Consider the following 24,561-nt stretch of genomic DNA (forward strand, 5'->3'; position numbering starts at 1 on the left):
ATGGTGAGGTTGTATAAGACATTGAGGCCAAATTTGGAGTATTGTGTGCAGTTCTGGTCACCTAACTATAGGAAGGATATCAGTAAAATTGAAAGAGTGCAGAGAAGATTTACTAGGATGTTGCCGGGTCTTCAGGAGTTGTGTTACAGGGAAAGATTGAACAGGTAAGGACTTTATTCCTTGGCGCGTAGAAGAACGAGGGGAGATTTGATAGAGGTTTACAAAATTATGAGGGGTATAGACAGAGTAAATGTGAATAGGCTCTTTCCACTTAGATTAGGAGAGATAAATACGAGAGGACATGGCTTTAGGGTGAAAGGGGAAAGGTTTAGGGAGAACTTCTTCACTCAGAGTGGTGGGAGTGTGGAACGAGCTGCCATCTGATGTGGTAAGTGTGGGCTCACTCTTAAGTTTTAAGAATAAATTGGATAAGTACATGGATGGGAGAGGTCTGGTGGGTTATGGACTGGATGCAGGTCAATGGGTCTAGCGGAATAATGTTTTAGAAGGGCTGAATGGCCTGTTTTCTGGGCTGTAGTGTTCTATGGTTCTAATACTTAAGTAATATTGTAAACATATTGTTTGATTAAGCATTCTTTAAGCACCTCACCAAAGTAAACGTACACATTTCCTGGCTCTGTATTTTTCTTTTGATTTGTTTTATGTTTTAGAGTTATGATGTGTAACAGATTGGTTGTGCAAACACGAGCAATTCAAATTGTAGATTGCACAGTAAATCATGTAAACAGCAGAAAGTGCTCATTTTCTGCAGATGATATGCTTGTGACCACATAGCACTGTTATGATGAATGCATTTACCTCCACTACCTCATACATATGCTGACTGATCTACATAAACCTAAATTAAATGCTCTTTGATTTCTTCGAGAAACTGACAGCTACTAAATTTTGGACGCACAAATATAGCATGATGCTGCTTACATAATAGTAGTGATGCACAAGACATCTGATTTTAGTTTAACTGTAATAGGCAAACCAGCTCAAAAATGAGAGAAATAAATGTAAAAATATAGTCCAGATCTTGTAAATATGCATTCCAGTTTTATCGATGGCAAGTTCTTGTAATACATGTACAGGCCTTGTGGATGTTTCACTAAGCTATTAAATACATGACTGTTCCAAATAGAGCAATCTGGTGAGTTCTGAAATGTTCATTACAAATGTGCTCAATACAGCATCACATACAGGTTGCAGCCAATCTTCTGAATTCCAGAATCAATGAAATTGGCACTTTCGTTTACTTCAAACAAAACTGCTCAGACCTATGATCTGTTAAATACAGATATTGCAAGAAATTTTGTGTGTTTCCAACAGTGAAACCTTGTCTGGTATAGCAGATCTCCAGCCTAGGGGAAAGATGTTGGCAGTTCCACTACATGACAATTGTGAACTGGCAAAATTCCCACACATTTCATTACTTTTTGAATGTGGTGTCTGCCAGACACTGGATTTGTGATTCTGGTATACCGCGTGCATAGGCAGCAACTTTCGTACTGCCTCAGTAAGTCATTGTGGAAAACTCAAGCTTTTCATCGAATGGGAATGAAATCTGAGCCAATGAACCAAATGATTAGTTAAAGCCTCACTCTTTCTAGCTGCTGTTATTTACAATGCTTCAGACCTGTCAGTGTTAGAATAAAAGATAACAGGAGAAAGAAAATGATCGTGCAGAAATAGTTGGCTGCAACCAGACGACTGATTAGACAAACACAATATCCAAACGAATGGGGAATTAGACATAAGCCACAGAATGATGAATGCTAAAGTACTTGCCGGAAGAATCAGCCCGATATGCAGTCCTTGGTGGCATTTGCTCTGTACAGGAAAATGTGGAGTTAAACAAACTATGTATTCATTTGGAGACATTTCATGTTGCCCATAGTTACCCAAAATTACTCTTCATAAGCTTTAACCAAAGGTCTATTTAGAAATTGTTTTAGGAAAACTACTACATATATCAAGATTGAGATTATAAGAAAATTATTCCACATTCCACCCAAATATGGAAAATGAAACCGATTCAAAAAAATCTACACGTGGGGCTGATAAAAAAAATCTGATTTTACTGCTAATTCTAACAAAAGTAAATTTAATATATTTTTAAAAATATTCATCTTTTATTCCTACCATCCAGAGAGGCTAAAGTTGTATTCATCACCACTTATGCATGAACCTATTAGTAAATACCTGAATGTTTCAATAAAATGAGATTTTTAAAACAAAATTTTAAACAAAGAAGCATGTGTGTGTGTGTTGCTTGGATTTCCAGCATCTGCAGATTTTCTCTTGTTCGAGAATAATCATGTGGCTGTTATGTACAGTACATACGTATATATTGCTGAATGGCAAACTGGAAATCAATTGAACTCAAAATGTTATCGTATGTGTAATCTCTTTATAAATTATGTGGCACCAGAAAATATTATTACCTGTTGGAAGGTAGTCATTAACCTGCTTATTTCCCCCTGGGAATAAAAGGAAAAGACTTTACTTACGCCTACTCTCATAGAGAGCTCTTGATTTCTCATATACTTCATATGGGTCAGGTTTCCTTTGATCAAATCCTTCAGAAGAATCAGGGAAAGAAGCCCTGTGGACATGTTGTTGGAAGGGCAGACTCTGTGGTAGGGGTTGTGCTGGGAAGTTTGCTCGAGGACTGCCTTGATTCTCCCATCTATCTAATGCCTGAAACAAAGAAAGTGTTAAAAATATTTGCACCTCATGTTTTCAATACTGACTGTCTATTTTCACTCAAACTGGATACAGATTCTTGCTCACTCTAATGGCTAAATGGTGCCAAACATTCAATCACAACTCATTCAAGTGCTGTCACTTATACTAAAATACAGTACACACAATTTTACAATACTAAACAAGCTATTAAGACCAGCAAGCCATTGAATTCCATTCAATTTCCCACCTTACTTCACCTCATCTCATCAATGGATCTTCATAGCTGGGCTGACTACATGAATTTCAGGAAAAGAAAATATAAAATAAGAATGGTAAAGAGTGAGCATAAGAAAATATTGGTAGCAAATGTAAAAAGAGAAAACAAAAAAAATGTATATATCCCTTAGGTATGCGTACAGGAAAGGAAATGTTATAAGGAGAGATTGGGTCAGGTCAAAGACCAAAGAGGAAGTTTTAGTCCTGGAAGCAAATGACATAATTGAGGTATTGAATGATACCTTACTTAAGTCTTCAATAATGAATATAATATTGCCAGGGACAAAACAAAGGAAAACGTAATTGAGATATTGGATGCACTAAGAATTACTAAAAAAAGAAGTACTAGAAAGGGTAACGGCACTTAAAGTGGAAGTATCATCTCTTCCAGGTGGGATACATTTTAAGAGACTGTGAATAGGGAATTAGAGAAATGCTGATTATAATCCTTCACCTTCAAACATCAACAGATTAAAGGATTAATGCCTGTGGTCTGGAAAATTGCAAATGTTTTATCTTTCTTCAAATAATGATATGGATGCACCCAGTAATTACAGACCAGTACATTTAATATTGGTAGGGAAGATCTTAGAAGTAATAATCAGGGACAGAATTATCCTTGGAGAAAGTTTGCAGAGATTTGTTAAAAAAAAAGCATGCATAACTAGCAGGATAGAATTTTCACTGAATCGATTAATCAGTAGCTTGTTTTTATTGTCCATAGTTTTAGGCTCCCCTAACAAATGAAAAGCTTAGCCAGGTGCTGGCTAGGCTTTATGAAAGTTGTTAGAGTCTACAGATAGCAATGTGAAAAGCAGAAAAATGTTTTGAATTTAAGATTTCACAATGACCAAAGGGGTGACACGAAATCTGATTATCTTCTCTTCACTCATTTCCTGTGGGAATGACTTTGACCTTTGTAATAACATCACCATATGGCAGGTGCAAAATGCATCTGATGAAAAAAAACTGAATCAAACTACTTGTCGGTGCAATGCTTTGACGTTTGTAATTGAATAATTAACATTGTACCTTTGAGCAAACGGAACAATCCAATATTTTCTGATTTTTGATAAACATGGAATTTTATTTTATTTGTTTCATGGCCACCTGCCTAACACTTAAATTGATCTTGATACAGTCCAAAATGTAAAAACTCTGATCTTATTTTCTCCTTACTTTTGATTGTAACAAATTATACTAAACATCTTATACATTTTATTTACAATTTAGCAAAATAGCAAAATATTAATCTAGTAAAAGTTGTTGAATAGAATACATACCATAATTACATACAAGCTTAGAGAAATGTTATGTCATCATTCACTGTACATCTATTTTAATGGGTTACATTTACAATAAATTTTCAATATTTTAAATGTCCAGAAAAATGGAATTCCTAAACTGAGACTTAGATACAATTCATTATAGGATTTATGAGCACTGATTGATAAAAGTTGTTTTATGTGTGGTAAGATTACCATTTGCATCTGTATGCACCATATTAGTCAGCAGTGACATGTAATTTCTTGTTCACCAGACCAAAGAACATCCAATGCCATTCAATGCATGGGTGGGGGGGGGCGGGTAGAAATTAGAGTGTGTGCCTGTTCAAGTGACTATTCTCTAAGCTTTCTCTCATCTTAAAAGACAGTTCTGCTTTGTCTAATATTTTTGGTGCATTGTCTTATTTACAGTTAAAAGAAACATAAATGGTCACACACTGTTTTAAATGTGGTTAGTGCAAGTGACTATAGTTGAATTCGTATTCTCTTAAGCAATAAAATAGGTTAATAAATAAATGTCAGTGCAGATTTGTTAAAAGCAAATGCAGTTGATTATCTCGGTTGAATTCTTTGATGAGATTGATGCAAACATGTACTTTATAAAAGGCATTCAACAATGTACCATGCAGTAAGTAATTTAATTTTGTCAAAATTAATTTTATCTGAATCTAATGCTTCATGAGTTTATAGGACTCAATATACTTTAAAAAGTATTAAGTCTTCTTCCAGGTGATAAAAGAAAAATACTGTACAAGTAAATGCAATTCTTTTTCTATGCAAACACTCTTCTGCAAAGAATCAATAAATAGTTCTGAAGAAGGTCTCGGCCCGAAATGTCGATTGCTTATTCATTTCCACATATACTGCCTGACCCGCTGAGTTCCTCCATCATTTTGTCTGTGTTGTTTTGGATTTTCAGCATTGGTAGAATTTCTTGTGTTTATAAAATAAATAAAATGGGTTCTACACTCTAAGATTTTACAGAGTTCACTGCACAGAGGAGGTTTGACATGATGTATTGCTCATTGTGGGTAAAGGGGAACAAGTTAATGAAATCAGACATTTGGCAAGATTATGGGAATTGATGCTGGAGTCTCAACTTTCCACAATTTATATAAATGATTTGGATGAAGGCAGGGTTGTTCAAATTGCTGATGACAAAGGTACACAGGAAAATAAATTGTGAAGAAAGCATGATGAGGCTACAATAAACATAGTTCTTAATGCATGGTTTACTAAAGGCTAGCATGCAGGTAAAGCAAGTATTCAAGATAACTAAGCAGCCTGTGATTATTGCTGTGACATTTTGGCAGCATGAGGAGGGTCTGGGGACTATGATCTTGCAGGTTTTATCATCAGAAGCACCCCTCTGTTATGGAGTCGCTCATATCCCACATGGACAATGCCTGATCCTCTGCTTAGTAGACAGATGAGACTTCAGATAATGAAAAAGATTACTCCCCATTACTTTTATTTTTTCTCCCACCTCATAGTCCCTGGCCTTAGCCTCATATTCCCTGGGATCCACGGTCTTGCTGCACATCCTCTGGCACTAGTTGGCTTGTTTAATTGGCAAGAGTTTGCAGCAATGAAATGCCCATATCTGGTCAGTGTGTACTACATGGCAACTGGAACTGATGCAGATTACAGAGTCAGAAGAATAATGACATTTTTGCATAATTTTGGTATGTGTGTGATTCTTATTGTGCTAGTGCTGAGTTATTGAGGTAAGAGTGCAAATTGGTATGGAGAACCAGAGATGTAGAGGGTAATTAAATAAATGTATCTGGAATCTGAAAACAGCTTTATATTACCAATGAAGAATATGAAATTACTGAATTGTAATGTTTTGCAATGTCCTTAATAAAGGAAACCTGCCATCCTTAACTAATCCAATACAGATCAAAAGCAATGTCTCTTAACTTCCTCAGGATTGGCCAAGGAAATGTTCATCCAGTGTTTGGAATGGTCTGTAAATGCTTACCTTAAACAGAACAGACATAGAACCTAACACAGTATGGATCAGCAACCCTTGATCCACCTTTTAATAAATAAATCATAGAAATCTAGGTCACAAGATGGGCCCCTTTGCTTGTCTTGACTTTGCTGACAGTGATACCTATGTATACTAGTCACTTGTTCCCATATTTGGCTCATAGTCCCCCTATGCCTTTCCTATCCAAAAGCCTTTAAAACACTGTAATTGCACCTGCCTCCACCACCTCCTCTGGCAGCCCACTCCAGATATTCACCACACTTTTTAATGAAAAAATTACCTTCACATCTCCTTTAAATTATTCCCTCTCACCTTAAACTTGTACCCTCTAGCTCTGGACACCACAACCACTCCCACCCATGGAAAAATGATTCTGACTACCTATCCTTGTTTATGTCCATCATAATATAAACTTCTGTAAGGCTACCTTCAGCAAGGATAAACACAACCAATCTCTCCTTACAGCCCTCCATTCCAAGCAATATCCTGGCGATCTTTTCTGAAGTGTCTCTATTGCTACCACATCCTCCCTATAGTGTGGCAACCAGGACTGTACACAATACTTTAAGCGTTGTGACAATGAACCAAGTTATCAGAAGATTGATACTGATGAGAGAGATAAGGGAGACAATGGAGAAGCGTTCAAAATGTTAATGAGAGAGAAGAGAGATTAACGAAAAGAGACACAGCTCCGAGTATTGACAGACCAGTTTCTTTGAACCTGAACTGTTTGAAGTTTGATGGACAGGCGATACCCCAACAGGGGGATAAAAAGAACAGGTTCGCTAGGGCAAGACACACACCACGAGATCACGAGATAAGGAAACCCTGGAAAAGCGGTGTGCCCCCACAAGTCCGTGGGAGTTTGGAGGTCTGGTTGCGGGACCGACCATAGCGCACAGGGTGAAAAGGTACGATCGGCGGGAACCTGGTGTGTGTGTCCGCCCTTGCCTGGGTGCCGGGTTCACTGCAGGAGAACAGTCGTATCTGGAATGGAGGGGTCACAGTCGGTGACCATAGAAGACATAAAAGGGTTCGCCCAAAAGCTCACTGCGAAGAACAAAGGTCTGTGTGAATCAGAATTTGCATTATCTCTCTCTCTCTCCAACGGCACAACAGCGATTACTGCGAACTGTCCTAAGCTGAACTGAACTCTGCGGCACTTGAGACTGATCATTTTACCCCTAGACTGCGATAGAGCTTGTGTGATTCCTATTACCCTAGTTCTGTGTACATGTGTGTTTTATCATTGCTAATCTGTTGCATTCATATCCTTACGATTAGAGTACTGTGTTACTTATTTCTTTAATAAAACTTTCTTAGTTCCAGTAATCCAGACTCCAACTAAGTGGCCCATTTCTGCTGGTTTGGCAACCCAGTTATGGGGTACGTAACATAAGTAGGGATCTCGTCCGCGATTTTGAACGCCAAATTTGGGACTGGGTAAATTGATTGGGTTAAAATTCCCAAAAGAAAGAAAGGGCAAACAGTAGAAATGGAGATTGAGGAATCTCTAAAGGCGCCAACCTTGGAGGCATTAGAGGATGCCAGGAAATCAGAATTGGCAACTGTGGCCAAACGGTTGAATCTTTTTAAAGGGAAGTCGACAATGAGGAGAGCAGAGATGCACAGAGCTATCATAGAGCACTATGTATCTAAAGGTGTGTTTCCCCAAGGGGAGCTGGAGGTGTTATCTATTGGCAAACCTGGTGGAGAAGCAGTACAGCTGCAGAATGAAAAATTGAGACTCGAGCATGAGTTCCGGGTAAAACAGCTGGAGCCAGAAGAGAGGGACAGGCAGTTAGAACGTGAAGAGAGAATAAAACAGCTGGAGCGAGAAGAGAGGGACAGGCAGTTAGAACGGGAAGAGAGAGAAGGAAAGGGAGCTTGAGCTTGAGAAGTTAAGGATGGCACTAGATAGGGGCCAAATGTCGAACCAAGGTGGAGGGTTCAGGGCGACCCAGAAGGTTAGGCTGGTTCCCCCATTTGAGGAGGCCGATGTTGATCGGTACTTTCTCCATTTTGAAAAAGTTGCTGCAAGTCAGGACTGGCCGAGGGATAATTGGGCTGTTTTGCTTCAGAGCGTACTTAAAGGAAAAGCCCAGCAAGCTTACTTGGCCTTGTCCGCAGAAGATGCCTAGAGGTATGATGTGGTGAAAGAGGCCATACTCAGGATTTATGAATTGGTCCTGGAGGCATACTGGCAGAAGTTCCGGAATGCGAGGAAGCAGTGGGGCTGCACGTATTTAGAGTTTGCCCGTGAGATGCAGATGTATTGTGAGTGTTAGTGTGCCTCAAAAGGGGTCAATGGGGATTATGACAGACTGCTACAGCTAATACTGATTGAGCAGTTTAAAGGTTGTGTCCCTGAAAGTATGAGACCCTACCTAGATGAGAAAGAGGCAGACACCTTAGCCGCAACTGCTAAGTTAGCGGATGAGTACGCGTTGACACACAAAGCGAAATTTACCCTGAGTAAAAGCTACCACAAGGGTAGTCAAGAGGGTGGGGAGAGTCCGCCAGAAAAGTCAGAAAGTAAGCCGGGGACTAGTGAAAGGGATAAGGTAGACCGGGAGCAGTTTGGTAGGAAGTCTCCTGGGGTCATATGCTATAATTGTGGAAAAGCTGGACACTTTGCGTCCAGGTGCTTTGCCCCAAAGAAGGAGAAGGGGAAAGGAAAAACGACGGTTCCGACTGGCTGTATTGAGCTGGTAAGCAAACCGCTAGGGGAGAAGAGGTCTGATAAAGTTCAGGAAGGGCGTGAGAGGTTTATCTCGGCTGGATTGGTGTCGGTGAAGGAGGGGTTAAACCCAGTTCCAGTGCGGATCTGGAGAGACACTGGAGCTTGTCAGTCACTGATCTTAAGGAGTGTTTTAGACTTTAGTTCAGAGACCGAGACTGGGGAGGTCAGTGTTATAAAAGGCATTGGGAAAGGGACTGAAGCAGTACCTTTGCACCAGATACACCTAAAAAGCGACTTGGTCTCCAGACCGGTCACGATCGGGGTGAGGCCCGAACTACCGATGGAAGACGTGGAGGTCTTACTCGGTAATGACCTTGCCGGCAGAGAGGTGTACCCAGCAGTAAGATTAACAAGCCAGCCTGCCAGGATTGAGGCCCCGCCCATGGACTCACAGGTTTATCCTGTCTGCGCAGTGACTCGGCGCATGTCCAGAAAGGCTGCCGAAGTGAATGTAGATTTAGCGGAGACGTTTTTACCAGCCTTGTACCAGGAGGGGTTAGAAAGTGAGAAGCAGCATAGTAAAACGGAAGGAAGTGAGGGAGTTGAGGTAGACTTATCATTAGCAAGGAAGGAATTTATACAGGCACAGGAACGAGATGAGGAGCTAATAGTTTTGGTGGGGGCAGCTCTCCCTGAAGTAGAATTAAAAAGGGAGCCAGTGGGCTATTATGTGAAGGAGGGAGTACTAATGAGGAAATGGAGACCACGTACCGTGCCCGCAGATGAGGGATGGGGGGTAGTACACCAGGTGGTAGTGCCGAAAATTTATGGGGATGAGATTCTTAACCTGGCCCACAAGATACCCCTCGGTGGACATTTTGGGGTGAGGAAGACAGTTGATAGAATCATGAAAGAGTTTTACTGGCCGCACAGGAGGAATGATGCTATTGACTATTGTAGATGTGAGCTAACACAATTACAGGCTATTGATATGCTAACAGCTTGCCACGATAGGTGAACAGACCTAGTCGGTGTTATCACGAAAATTAATGAGGCTAGGGTGCCACCTGATAAGGGGAAAACCCATTTTGAAAAGATAAGTATGGTGCCGACCAGATGGGAGAACTCTATTGTTTTGGCCAACTTTGCTGATGAGTTCTCTCACTTAACCCCCGAACAAAGCGAGCTGCCGATAAAGCTAATTAACCGGCATGCACACGTATGTCCGGATGTCCCGACGCGATGCAAAGAGCCGAGACATGGTGTTGTTATCACATCAGGTCAGCCTAGTAAGCAACACCCCTATAGGATGATTAATTCAGTGACAAAAGGGCTAAAGAACGCAGAAGCGTATATTGGCGATTTAGTGGTCTGGAGTGACACATGGGAGGAGCTGTTTAAAAAGCTGTTTGAAGCCAGCCTGACAGTGAGGGACAGCTGGCACCGATGCAGGCTAAGGTGCGGGCTATCTCTGAAGTCCCCACCCCGACAGACAAGAGAGCCCTGAGAAGGTTCTTGGGGATGGTAGGGTACTATCGGAAGTTTTGCAAAAACTTTGCGGATATTACCCTCCCTCTTACTAAGCTCTTGCCAAAGAATGCTAAGTTTGTGTGGGACGACCCTTGTTATCTTTGTCCGGGATGGAAACCGCTGAGAATTTACACCGATCACAACCCATTAGTGTTTTTGGCCACTGTGAAGTTTGCTAAGTTGGAGCCTGGTCTTAGAGGATTATTAAAATAACACATATAAAAGGAACGGAAACGTGATTGCTGACTGTCTGTCAAGGTGTTGACAACTTAAAGTTCTCTGTATTAGCCAAATAGCTGATGACCCTGTATATTAGTGTGTATCTAATAATGTATTCATGCCTATAATTTTTACCCCGGTAAAAACCCTTTGAAGGATAGGGGTGTGACGACGAACCAAGTTATCAGAAGATTGATACTGATGAGAGAGATATGGGAGACAATGGAGAAGTGTTCAAAAATGTTAATGAGAGAGGAGAGAGATTAACGAAAAGAGACACAGTTCCGAGTATTGACAGACCGGTTGCTTTGAACCTGAACTGTATGAAGTTTGATGGACAAGCGATACCCCAGCAGGGGGATAAAAAGAACAGGTTCGCTAAGGCAAGACACACACCGTGAGATCACAAGATAACGAGACCCTGGAAAAGCGGTGTGCCCCCACAAGTCGGTGGGAGTTTGGAGGTCTGGTTGCGGGAACCGACCATAGACGCACAGGGTGAAAAGGTACGATCAGCGGGAACCTGGTGTGTGTGTCCGCCCTTGCCTGGGTGCCGGGTTCACCAGGGAAGAACAGTCATATCTGGAACAGAGGGTTCACAGTCGGTGACCACAGAAGACATAAAAGGGTTCGCCCGAAAGCTAACTGCGAAGAACAAAGGTCTGTGTGAATCAGAATTTGCATTAACTCTCTCTACCTCCAACGGCACAACAGCGATTACTGCAAACTGTCCTAAGCTGAACTGAACTCTGCGTCACTTGAGACTGATCATTTTACCCCTAGACTGCGATAGAGCTTGTGTGATTCCTATTACCCTAGTTCTGTGTACATGTGTGTTTTATCATTGCTAATCTGTTGCATTCATATCCTTACGATTAGAGTACTGTGTTACTTATTTCTTTAATAAAACTTTCTTAGTTCCAGTAATCCAGACTCCAACTAAATGGCCCATTTCTGCTGGTTTGGCAACCCAGTTAAGGGGTATGTAACAGTGTGTACACAAAGTTGTGTACAACTCCAGTATGACATCCCAACCTTGTACTCAATGCAAGCTTATGGCTTATGATAGCAAGCTTGGCATATGTCTTCTTTACTACCGCAACCATTTCTGTTATCATTTTCAGGGTGCCAGCACCCTAAGTTCTCATTGTACATCAACATGCCTAAGGACCTTGCCATTTACCATGTATGTCTTACTTGAATTAACCTTGCATTAGCTATAAAAAAAGATGAAAAAAATACAGAGTGATATCAATAATCAGCTGTGCAGAAGCTTGCAACTTCCTTGTTTTTTTTACACATTTGTGTAATAGTCTTGAACTCCTGGCACTTACATACATGAAAGTTGGCAGTTCCAAGCAGACTGCAAGCATTTTAACAAAAATAAAATCATTAATTTAAACTATCCTAATCTTTTCATAGAGATTACTTTGTGTTTAGAATAACTTGGACCAAATTTCAGAAACAGATAATGAAATTATGATACATTATTGAAATGCCTATAAATTGGATCGATTACCTGCACCTTTTTTATGCAGAAATTGCACAAAACTTCTAGGTGAAATTGGACTGATTGCAAACTAGAAAATCAAGAGTTTACTCAGCCATTGCATTTGTACAGAGATGAATTAATATGTTTTTATTTTAGTGACAATGAAATGGCTTCTTGGACAATAGGATTAGTTAGCATTGCTAATTTCCCAGAAAAGCAGGCAGACAGTGATTAGATTCATGTGCAGACAAAAACTGCTATCTACAACCTAACCCCTTTTATCAACAAGAAAGATTTCCACTTCCTCAGTTTTCAAGGGATTGTAAATCATCAGAAGATCTTCTGCATGTTCAATGGCATATTTCTAAGAAGCACACGATGCACCGATCCTCTGGAAGAATGAACTGGCATAAAATTTTCAAGGCCTGTAGAGTCCAGAGGGACGAAATTTGGGGGATAAGGATACCCTCCACATCCCAATTCATACTCCTAAAACAGTGCTGAGCAATATTACATTGAGAGTCATGAAGGTACCAGAATTGTTGTGTAAAATGCTATTGTTCTTGCACGTGTGATTAAGTCTAGGCGTATCTATCATACGTGGGGACTTCATTGTGTAATGCACAGGCGAACAATCTCAAGACTTCATGGAAGAAGAGAAAAACATAGACCTACAGCTAGAGAGACATGATGAACAGGCGAACCAAGAGTAAATCCTTGAACACCATCAGCTTTTATCATCCAGCTGAGGAGAAAGGCTTTGAATGCATGAGCAGTTAATGACTCCCTAACAAGGAGATGCTTTTCACATCTAGGAGCCTTCTAAGTCATGGGCTCCACTCAAGCATAGAGGTCCTTCCTTCATTCAAATTGTGAATGTCCACTTAGTGCACTGATAATCAGCTGAGGCAGCCCAGATGACATAAAACAAGCCCCCACATCATCGTTTGCTGGACTTCCTACATTGACCATTACACATCAATGAAAAGATCCCTAATCAATTCACTGAAATTGCTCACTCGATCTGTTTTTAGCAGTATGCAGTTCACACTGACATGTCTTGTGGGTACGTGCTATTTGTCATTGTTTGACTCAGGGAGCTATCACACATGAAGATTAGAGTTGTTAATATCTCCTACCAGAGTCTTCTTATGGTGATCTACACAGGTCCCCTGGCATTACAGACCTCTGTCCTGGCATTTATCTCACTAATAAGAATAGCAAACCTCTTTTATTACGGGCTCTTTGCTGACCTGTAATCTCCTTCTTTCAAGACAGACAAAATTGTTTTTTGCTGGTTTCTGGCGGTCATAAAGTTGACATCCTTTTCTGATTGTTCTGCAACAAACTGTCAGAAGCTGCATTCAACTGAGCTTAGTTCTTTGAGAACTGAACAGGTCCCAGTTTAGAGCATGATTCTGGATGTAAACTACAATAGCACTGCTTCTAACATTTTTTGTCAAACTTCATTACTTTTCTTTGTAAGGAATCCAACCAGGGTTAATGCCTAATGCAGCAATGAAAATAAGTAAATAAGTAATCAATATATTGTAATTATACTCAAGTTGTTTCAGTTGACAGTAGGAATTGGATCAATTAAAAGAACCATCGGTAAGCTTACTTGAACCAAAATAATACTTACATGTTTTGAACTCTTCCAAGGTGAAAACAAGCCTGCAGAGGAACAAGAAGAGGGAAAAATGTGTTTGAAAGGTTGTCTACAATGAATAGATATTATCATTGAATACTGATCATAGTCATTATACCTGCATGATTGATGCTAATATCTGCATTCACTTAACACAATCATCCTAGAATTTCCAGACACCTTGCACTTTTCAATTCAATTCAAGTTTAAATGTCAATTAACCATGTGTGTAATACTCGTGAATACAGCTGAACAAGACAGGGTTACTACAGGTAAAGGCGCAAAGACACATTACCAACAGTCACACAGAGGATCATAATCATGTAACAAGAGTTCCGAGGCCTAACTTCCCTCTCCTCCTACCTGCAACGCCGCAGCTTGATGAATACAAAGTCAACAAACCCACATAGAATATCAGTAAGAATACAAGGTATATGAAATGTTATATCTCTTTCCCTTTGATGATTGTGAAAAACATGAGGACGTTTCGCTATTTAGTTTGATTTTATTATTGTTTATTTATATATGTGAAATATATGTAAAATTCAATAAAAATATTGTTTAAAAAAGATACAATGACACAGAACATGCCTATATATATTTACAGTCCAGACCCTCTGGCCCACCGATATTATCTGTCAACTGGTCCCTGATGCCCGCTGGGCGAAACCATGGCTTTGAGACCCAGTCCTCATCCCAACACCCAACTCACACTTGGTGAATCCATGGCTTTGAGGACCAGTATTCACATATACAAACCACAACCAGAGTCCAGACCCCTCAATCCATTTTAAATCTTCAGTCACTATAACTGTGTTCATTGCCCCCCACCCCCCATCCCCGATAGAATGCAATGGCTTGGACACCTCTCCTCTGGCAGCTGAAAAGCAATTGACCTTGCAGCCTGAGGCCTCAGTCCACTGACTGATGCTAAAACAAGTCTGCAGTTGGTTAAAACAGAGCTTGTCTTCTGTCGAGTGAAACCCTGGGAGGGCAGTTCCGACTCTGTTGTGGACACTATGCCACACAGCCCCTGGTGAAGCACAACAGCTATGACCTGTCACTCTGGGCAGCGACAAACAGGCAACACTGTGGCTTCAGGCCTAGGCCTCACTATGGCTGAGGACTCGGCCCCCTCCATGCACCCCTGCTTACATCCAATAAATCAGAAAATTGAACTTGTGGTGTAGTAAATTAACAATATCCAAAGGGGTCTTTTGATCCCAAGAACAGCGACCATGACAGCCACTTGCTATTTGACTGTGAGCCTCCATTGACTCAGACAGCAGCACGTTGCGCAGCTCCTTCATTATCTCTGCCAGTGAGCAACTCGCTGATAGTTTAGACCTGCAGTCCTTTGAGTTCTTAATGCATAGCAGGATCTTGCAAGGATTAGATGTATGTGCAACATAGAATAGTACAACACAGTCCAGGCCCTTCAGCCCACATAGTTGTGCCGACCCTCAAACCCTGCCTCCCATATAACCCCCCCAACCTTAAATTCCTCCATATACCTGTCTAGTAGCCTCTTAAATTTCACTAGTATATCTGCCTCCACCACTGACTCAGGCAGGGTATTCCACACACCAACCACTCTCTGAGTAAAAAACCTTCCTCTAATATCCCCCTTGAACTTCTCACCCCTTACCTTAAAGCCATGTCCCCTTGTATTGAGCAGTGGTGCCTTGGGGAAGAGGCGCTGGCTATCCACTCTATCTATTCCTCTTATTATCTTGTATACCTCCATCATGTCTCCTCTCATCCTCCTTCTCTCCAAAGAATAAAGCCCTAGCTCCCTTAATCTCTGATCATAATCCATACTCTCGAAACTAGGCAGCATCTTGGTAAATTTCCTCTGTACCCTTTCCAATGCTTCCACATCCTTCCTATAGTGAGGTGACCAGAACTGGACACAGTACTCCAAGTGTGGCCTAACCAGAGCTTTACAGAGCTGCATCATTACCCCACGACTCTTAAACTTTGTCCCTCAACTTATGAAAGCTAGCACCCCATAAGCTTTCTTAACTACCCTATCTACCTGTGAATCAACTTTCAGGGATCTGTGGACATGTACCCCCAGATCCCTCTGCTCCTCCACACTACCAAGTATCCTGCCATTTACTTTGTACTCTGCCTTGGAGTTTCTCTTTCCAAAGTGTACCACCTCACACTTCTCCGGGTTGAACTCCATCTGCCACTTCTCAGCCCACTTCTGCAACCTATCAATGTCTCTCTGCAATCTTCAACAATCCTCTACACTATCTACAACATCACCAACCTTTGTGTCATCTGCAAACTTGCCAACCCACCCTTCTTACCCCCACATCCAGGTCATTAATAAAAATCACAAAAAGTAGAGGTCCCAGAACAGATCCTTGTGGGACACCACTAGTCACAACCCTCCAATCCGAATGTACTCCCTCCACTACGACCCTCTGCCTTCTGCAGGCAAGCCAATTCTGAATCCACCTGGCCAAACTTCCCTGGATCCCATGCCTTCTGACTTTCTGAATAAGCCTACTATGCAGAAACTTGTCAAATGCCTTACTAAAATCCATATAGATCACATCCACTGCACTACCCTCATCTATATGCCTGGTCACCTCCTCAAAGAACTCTATCAGGCTTGTTAGACACGATCTGTCCTTCACAAAGCCATACTGACTGTCCCTGATCAGACCATGATTCTCTAAATGCCTATAGATCCTATCTCTAAGAATCTTTTCCAACAGTTTTCCCACCACAGACGTAAGGCTCACTGGTCTAAAATTACCCAGGCTATCCCTACTACCTTTTTTGAACAAGGGGACAACATTCGCCTCCCTCCAGTCCTCCGGTACCATTCCCGTAGACAACGAGGACATGAAGATCCTAGCCGGAGGCTCAGCAATCTCTTCCCTCGCCTTGTGGAGCAGTAGAACAGTAGCACCTACTATTGACCCTGTAGAAACCACAGCAACCAGTCACATTGCCATCATGCCAGAAGTCCATTTTGGAATAGTCCATGCATTGTGTCTTACTTACGTTGTTAAAGTCCCAAGAAATTATTGCAAAAGTAAATTATCCTGACAAATAAACTCTTCTCGAGCTTCCAGCCAGGTACAGATATCAATTTCAACCGATGTTTCGATGACAAACTCTGCCATCTTCATTAGCGATGATGCCTAGGCACATGTAGTTTGGTGGTATATATACCCCTGTCATCCTTCCTTCCTGATTGGTTAGTCCTCAACCAATCAGTTTCTGCTGTCCCATCTCGTCTACAATCAAATTCCAGTTCTTACTTAGAGCGGGAACTTCACCTTTGTTAAAATTCTTATTCTCTAGTCTTATTTCAGTGGTTTCCTTCACCAGGTGGTCCCAAAAGCCATTGGAGTGGCACATTAGTTTTGTGCCGTCAAAGTCAATCCTATGGCCATTGCGAATGCAATGTTCTGCTACCACTGATTTCTTCAAGTAACCCAAACGCATGCACCTCCTATGCAGGATTTCACTGTGCCAATTATACACTGCTCCCCATACACGGGGTATTCTGTAAACACCAGCCATCCTGAGTCCCAGGTCATCTTTGATCCACATAGGCTGGGATTTGAGCTTCCTTATGGGTTTGTGGATGAAATTAATCTGGTATTTCTTCAGGATCCTGGCAATCCTTCCAGAAACTGTGGAAATATAGAGAAGACAGGTGGCAGTGACAGGTTCCTCCTCATTGTTAAGTTTCCTGGTTTTTCTGTCGGCCCTTTTAAGGATTGATTTTCTTCGCCTTTTAGCAATTCTGTAGAAACGTTGTGTGTAATCGTCTTATATCCCTGGTGAGACTCTCCAGGTCTGAAATACTTTTTGCATGGTTAATCAAAGTAGAAATAACCGCTCCATGTTGGGACACTTGAGGTACAAATTTACAGGATTCCCTGTGAATGTGAAGCAGTGTATATTGGCCATACAGGGTGCATGGTGGAAACCTGCATCAAGGATCATTGGAGTTGTATCCATTTGTGTTAGAAGAGTCTATTCGTCAGATATGCCAGGAGAGCACTAGATCCTTCTTCAAATTATCCTATTTTAAGATTGCATAACAGCTTCCTGAAATATTCATGCAGCTCCAACTGTGATCACAGAAACTAGTTGAATAACCGTAGGGAATCTGATCTACCAAGGTTAACTTTGAATTAATGATGGTGAAAATGACCTCAGTGTTGCTTTAGTTTCTGTTCACTCTTTAAAGAGTATATGTATCCACAGTGTATTTGTTATGTTAATTAATTCTGAATTCCCATATACCTTAAATGTTTTCTTAGGTGTTTTTCAGAGATGTTTGAAACCTTAAGAAATGGTTGGTGAAAAATGTAATATTTTATGTATCACAGGCCACAGAAAAATCTGAGGCTGAAATACATTTCTGAAAAGAACATAAGAAATAGGAGCAGGAGTTGGCCATCTGGCCCATCGAGCCTGCTCCACCCTTCAATAAGATCATGGCTGATTTGACCATGGACTCATCGCCACCTACCTGCCTTTTCCCCATAACCCTTAATTCCCCTACTATGCAACAATCTATCCAACCTTGTTTTAAATATATTTACTGAGGTATCCTCCTCTGTTTCATTGGGCAGAGAATTCCACAGATTCACCACTCTCTGGGAAAAGCAGTTCCTCCTCATGTCCATCCTAAATTTACTCCCCTGAGTCTTGAGGATATGTCCCCTAGTTCTAGAATCTAACATTCTCATACAGCAATAATGGTTGCATGATCAAGTTGATATGTAAACTATCATAATCTATTACAAGATTAATATGGAATGTGACAGCCATCACAGCCTCAATGCTGATATCTATTTGATAATGTGGGAAAACACTCCACAAACGTCCTGTCTGCAAGGAACAAGGCAAACTAAATCTGACTATTTCAGTCACTTGCAAAGTAATGGCTGGTATCTTGAACAATGTTTTCAAGTAGTACTTACTCATCCATAACCTGTCCACCAATGCCTAGCTGGGGTTTCCCTCAGAACTACTCAGCTTAGATGCTGTTACACATATGACCAAAGAGCTGAAATCCATCTGTGTTAGCATCAGGGCAGCATTTGATTGAGGGTGGCATCAAGGAGCACTGGTCAAACTGAAGTGAATGTATATCATGAAGGAAATACCCCATTGGTTTCAGGATATTACTGCAGGGGTTTCTCAAGGTAGGGTCCAAGGCCCTGCCATTGTCAGTTATTTCAACAATGTATTTCCTTCCATCACAAGATCAGAAATTTGGATTGCAGATAGTTTTGCAAAGTTTAATTTCATTTGGAATTCCTCAGCAAATACTCACATACAGCAAGACCAAGGCAAAGTTTAGATATGGGCTGATAACGGAAGGAAACATCAATAGCATGTATGCACCAGGCAATGACATTCTTCAACTACCTATACCTTATGAGTAGAATTACAATATTTAAAGATATTTATATCGCTATATGTTTGGGAAGGATGTAGAGGGATACAAGTACAATGCAGGCAAATAGAGCTAGGTCAGGCAGGTAAATTAGTTTTATGGATGAATTGGGCTGAATGACCTGCTTCTGTGCTGAAATTTAATGTCATTATCATCATCAAGTCTTCCACTATCAATTTCCTGGAGATCATTGAACAGAAACCCAACTGAACAGCCAGATTATAAAGCTGGTGCAAGGCCATGTATCTGACAGTAAGTGACCCAATACCTGACACTCCAAAGCCATCTATCATTTACAGGGCACAAGTCAGCAGTGTGATGGAATACCCTCTACTTGCCTGTGTGAGTGCAGCCAAAACAACTCTGCTTACAGGCACTCCATCAACTATCTAAACTGCTTTCCCTCCACCACAGGCGTATAATGACTGCAGTACAAAATGCATCGCAGTTACTTCCCAGAGGTTACTCACACATTATTTCTCTAACTGATAAACTTTAACACAAAGAAAAACACAGGTAGGTGCATGAAACATTACAACTTCCATGGTTCCCCTCGAAGTCACATACCATCCTTACTTGAAATATATCAACAGTCCTTCAGGCCTAAATCTTGAAATTAAGTTCTTAATTGCACTGTTGGAGTACATTCACCAGAGGAACTGTATTATCATTTCAAGGGCAATTGGAGACAACAATGATACCGACATTCCTCCCCCCCCCCAAAAAAAAACTACTATAAATTAATCACACTTAGCTATATTGAGTGCATGCTTCTACCGTCATAAAATAGGCAGGGTGAAACCTTCTGCAGGGTGCAATGAAGTAGCAATTGAAGGCACTCATTTTTAACTTCTTGTACAATTGATTTCTAATGGAGCTGAAAAAATGTCTCCACTGTGTTGGTACTGTGCTTAACGTGTGCTGTTTCGCAATGTAATAAATGTTCTAATCCTTGCATGGTTAAAGGAAATTACAATAATTTAATGCTATTGTCTGGCAGATAGGGAGCATTGTGGTTACAACCCTGTTAATTACCTGGCAATGCATTAACTTTATGAGGTAATTTGATTTAAAATTGGTTAAACAGTAATGAAGTAGGTATTTCTAGGAAAGATACAAGTTAAAAAAAATATACTCTCCATTTTACTTGTTTTTTCCCCCTTTCATTATTTAACATGAGGATCTGACAGTTCCAGAATTATGAGGATCAGGATTTGTCAGTTTCAACTACTAAATATTTCAGTAACTAGTGCGTTTGAAATAAGCAGCAGCATTTGACAATGCACTGGTTCCTTATTTCATCTCTTCAGGAATTATCAGGAGTAGCAAATGATCTTTTCACTGATGTGTAATAGTTAATGTGGGAAGTCATGCAATGGCTGCTGTGAGGGATCTGGACTGTCTCAGCTGATTATCAGTCTACTATACGGATGTTAATTATCTGAATGAGAAAAGGACCACTATGCTCGCGTGGGTTCTATGATTTAGAAGCCTCCTTGAGAAAAGCATCTCTTTATTAGGGAGTCATTAATTGTTCATGCATTTAAAGCCTTTCTCCTCAGTTGTGCTGGTAGATGAGGCTGGTGGTGTTCTGCAAAGACTTACTCCTGGTTCTTCAGCTTGTTCATCATGTTTCTCTAGCTCTGGGTCTATGTGTTGCTCTTCCTCCACCAGTGGCTGAAGTCCTAAGGTTGCTAGCTTATGCAGTACACAGTGAAGTCTCCACACACAATAGATACCCCTGGACTTAATCTCACTTTTGGAAGACCAGTAGCATTTTTCACAATTGTGGTACCTACTGTACATGGCTCTCAATGTGGTATTGCTCCGCAGTATTTTAGGATTATGAAGTTAGATGTTGAGTGTACCCTTATCCCCCAAAGTTCATCTCTCTGGAAAGTGCTGGCTATGAAAATCTTGTGCAGTTTGATCTCGCTGAAGATGGATGCATCACGTGTGCTTCTCAGAAACGTGGTATTAAACATGCAGAAGATCTTCTAATGATTCACAATCCTTTGAAGATTGAGTGGCTAGAAATATTTCTTGTTGATAAAAAGGACTAGATTGAGGATAGCAATCTTAATACACACATGAACGTGATCACTATCACTGTCTGTCTGCACTTGTGGGAAGTTAGCAATGCTAACTAAACCTATTGCCCAAGATGCCACTACATTATCACTAAAATAAAAAAACTTATATATTAATTCATCTCTGTACAAATCCAATAACAGGGTAAACTCTCATATCCTATTTTACAATCAGTGCAATTTAAGACTATAACATATAAGAGCAGAAGTAGCCATTCGGCCCATCCAGTCTGCTACGCCATTCAATCATGGGCTGATTCAATTCCACCAGTCATCCCCACTCTCCTGCCTTCTCCCTATCCCCTCTGATGTCCTGGTTAATCAAGAACCTATCTATCTCTGCCTTAAATGCACCCAATGACTTCGCCTCCACAGCCGCTCTTGGCAATAAATTCTACAGTTTTACCACCCTCTGACTAAAGTAATTTCTCCGCATCTCTGTTCTAAATGGACATCCTTCAATCCTGAAGTGGTGCCCTCTTGTCCTAGAATCCCCTACCATGGGAAATAACTTGGTCATATCTGATCTGTTCAGGCCTTTTAACATTCTCCTGAACTCCACGGAATACAGCCCAAGAGCTGCCAGGCGTTCCTCATATGGTAACCCTTTCATACCTGGAATCATTCTCGTGAATCTTCTCTGAACCCTCTCCAATGTCAGTATATCCTTTCTAAAACAAGGAGCCCAAAACTGCACACAATACTCCAAGTGTGGTCTCACGTGTGCCTTATAGAGCTTCAACATCACATCCCTGCTCTTATATTCTATACCTCTAAAATGAATGCCAACATTGCATTCGCCTTCTTCACCACCGACTCAACTTGGAGGTTAACCTTTAGGGTATCTTGCACAAGGACTCCCAAGTCCCTTTGCACCTCTGCATTTTGAATTCCCTCATTTTGAATTATTCAGCTAAATAATAGCTGGCCCATTTATTTCTTCCACCAAAGTGCATGACCATACACTTTCCAACATTGCATTTCATTTGCCACTTCTTTGCCCATTCCCCTAAAACCATCTAAGTCTCTCTGCAGGCTCTCTGTTTCCTCAACACTACCCGCTCCTCCACCTATCTTCGTATCATTGGCAAATTTAGCCACAAATCCATTAATCCCATAATCCAAATCATTGACATAAAAAGCAGCGGTCCCAACACTGACCCCTGTAGAACTCCACTGGTAACCAGCAGCCAGATAGAATAGGACCCTTTATTCCCACTCTCTGTTTTCTGCCGGTTAGCCAATGCTCCACCCATGCTAGTAACTTCCCTGTAATTCCATGGGCTCTTATCTTGCTAAGCAGCCTCATGTGCAGCACCTTGTCAAAGACCTTCTGAAAAAGTACCCCACATCTACCTCATCTCCTTTGTCTACCCTGCTTGTAATTTCCTCAAAAAATTCCAGTAGGTTAGTCAGGCAGGATTTTGCTTTCAGGAAACCATGCTGCTTTTGGCCTATCTTGTCATGTGCCTCCAGGTACTCTGTAATCTCATCCCTAACAATCAGTTCCAACAATTTCCCAACCATTGATGTCAGGCTAACAGGTCTATAGTTTCCTTTCTGCTGCCTCCCACCCTTCTTAAAAAGCGGAGTAACACCTGCAAATTTCCATTCATTCGGTACAATGCCAGAATCTATTGACTCTTGAAAGATCATTGTTAATGCCTCCACAATCTCTCCAGCTACTTCTTTCAGAACCCGAGGGTGCATTCCATCAGGTCCAGGATATTAATCCACCCTCAGACCATTAAACGTCCTGAGCACTTTCTCAGTCGTAATTTTCACTGCACCTACTTCACTTCCCTGACACTCTTGAATGTCCGGTATACTGCAGATTCTTCCACTGTGAAGACTGTGCATTAATGGAAAAATGTTCATTACTGAGAAATGGCAGATGCAACTCAAACAAATATGAAGTGTTGCCCTTTGGGAGATCAAATATAAAGGGACAGTACACTGTTAATGGCAGGGCTCATAACAGAGATGACATGCAGAGAGATCGTGGGTCCAAGTCCATAGATCCCTGAAAGTAGCTCCACAGGTAGATATGGTGGTAAAGAAGGCATATGGCATGCTTGCTTTTATTAGCTGAGGCACAAAGTTCAAGAGCTGGGAAGTTATATCGCAGTGTTATAAAACACTAGTTAGGCTGCTTCTGCAGTACTGCAACACACACAAAGTGCTGGAGGAACTCAGCAGGCGAGGCAGCATCTATGGAAAAAAAGTCCAATCGATGTTTCGGGCCAAGAACCTTCAGTCCTGTTGAAGGGTCTCAGCCCGAAATGTCAACTGTACTTTTTTCCATAGACGCTCTTTGGCCTGCTGAGTGTCTCCAGCATTTTGTGTCTGTTGTTTGGATTTCCAGCATTTGCAGATTTTCTCTTGTTTCTGGAATACTGCATTCAGTTTTGGTCGCCCCATTATAGGAAGGATGTGAAAGCTTTGGAGAGCTTGCAGAGGGGTTTACTAGGATGCCGCCTGGATTAGATGGCATGTGCTATAAGGAGAGGTTGGACAAATGGGGACTGTTTTCTCTGGAGTGGCGGAGGGTGAAGGCAGGTCTGATAGAGGTTTATAAGATTATGAGAGGCATAGATAGGGTTGAAATGTCTAATACCAGAGGATATACGTTTAAGATGAGAGGGTGATGGTGGTGGAGGCAAACATGATACAGGTACTTAAGAGGCTCTAAGACAGGCACATGAATGTGTAGGAAATGGAAGGATATGAATATTGTATGGGCAGAGGGATCAGTTTAGCTGGGCATTTAATTAGCCTGGCAAAACATTGTGGGCCAAAAGGCCTGTTCTTGCGCTGTACTCTTCTATGTATGTGGAATCCAGTTAATCTGGAAACAGATAGATAGTGGGTTCTATTATTACTTACAAGGTACAGTACATATATTATTTTAAGTAAAGGTAGAAGGACTGATTTCTCAGTTTTCTGGAGGTATGATAGAAACATAGAAAATAGGTGCAGGAGTAGGCCATTCAGCCCCTTGAGCCTGCACCGCCATTCAATACGATCATGGCTGATCATCCAACTCAGAACCCTGTACCTGCCTTCCCTCCATACCCCCTGACCCCTTTAGCCACAAGTGCCATATCTAACTCCCTCTTAAATATAGCCAATGAACTGGCCTCAACTGTTTCCTGTGGCAGAGAATTCCACAGATTCACAACTCTCTGTGTGAAGAAGTTTTTC

General features: G+C 41.2%; 1 protein-coding gene across 10 annotated transcripts in view; it reads right to left on the reverse strand.

The window, feature by feature from the left end:
* magi2a (membrane associated guanylate kinase, WW and PDZ domain containing 2a) overlaps positions 1–24,561 on the reverse strand; it is a 586,144-nt gene that overhangs the window by 88,717 nt on the left and 472,866 nt on the right. For 7 of the 10 annotated variants that reach the window (XM_072241069.1, XM_072241068.1, XM_072241066.1 and 4 more), the window contains 3 exons: positions 13,819–13,850; positions 2,517–2,706; positions 1,795–1,836 (listed from right to left, as the gene is read on the reverse strand). In XM_072241069.1, the coding sequence (XP_072097170.1) occupies positions 1,795–1,836; positions 2,517–2,706; positions 13,819–13,850 (264 nt within the window). The remainder of the gene's footprint in view (positions 1–1,794; positions 1,837–2,516; positions 2,707–13,818; positions 13,851–24,561) is intronic. The other 3 variants (XM_072241070.1, XM_072241067.1, XM_072241075.1) reach the window with 1 other exon arrangement.

This window comes from Mobula birostris, chromosome 23 (assembly GCF_030028105.1).
Source record: "Mobula birostris isolate sMobBir1 chromosome 23, sMobBir1.hap1, whole genome shotgun sequence".
Taxonomy (NCBI): domain Eukaryota; kingdom Metazoa; phylum Chordata; class Chondrichthyes; order Myliobatiformes; family Myliobatidae; genus Mobula; species Mobula birostris.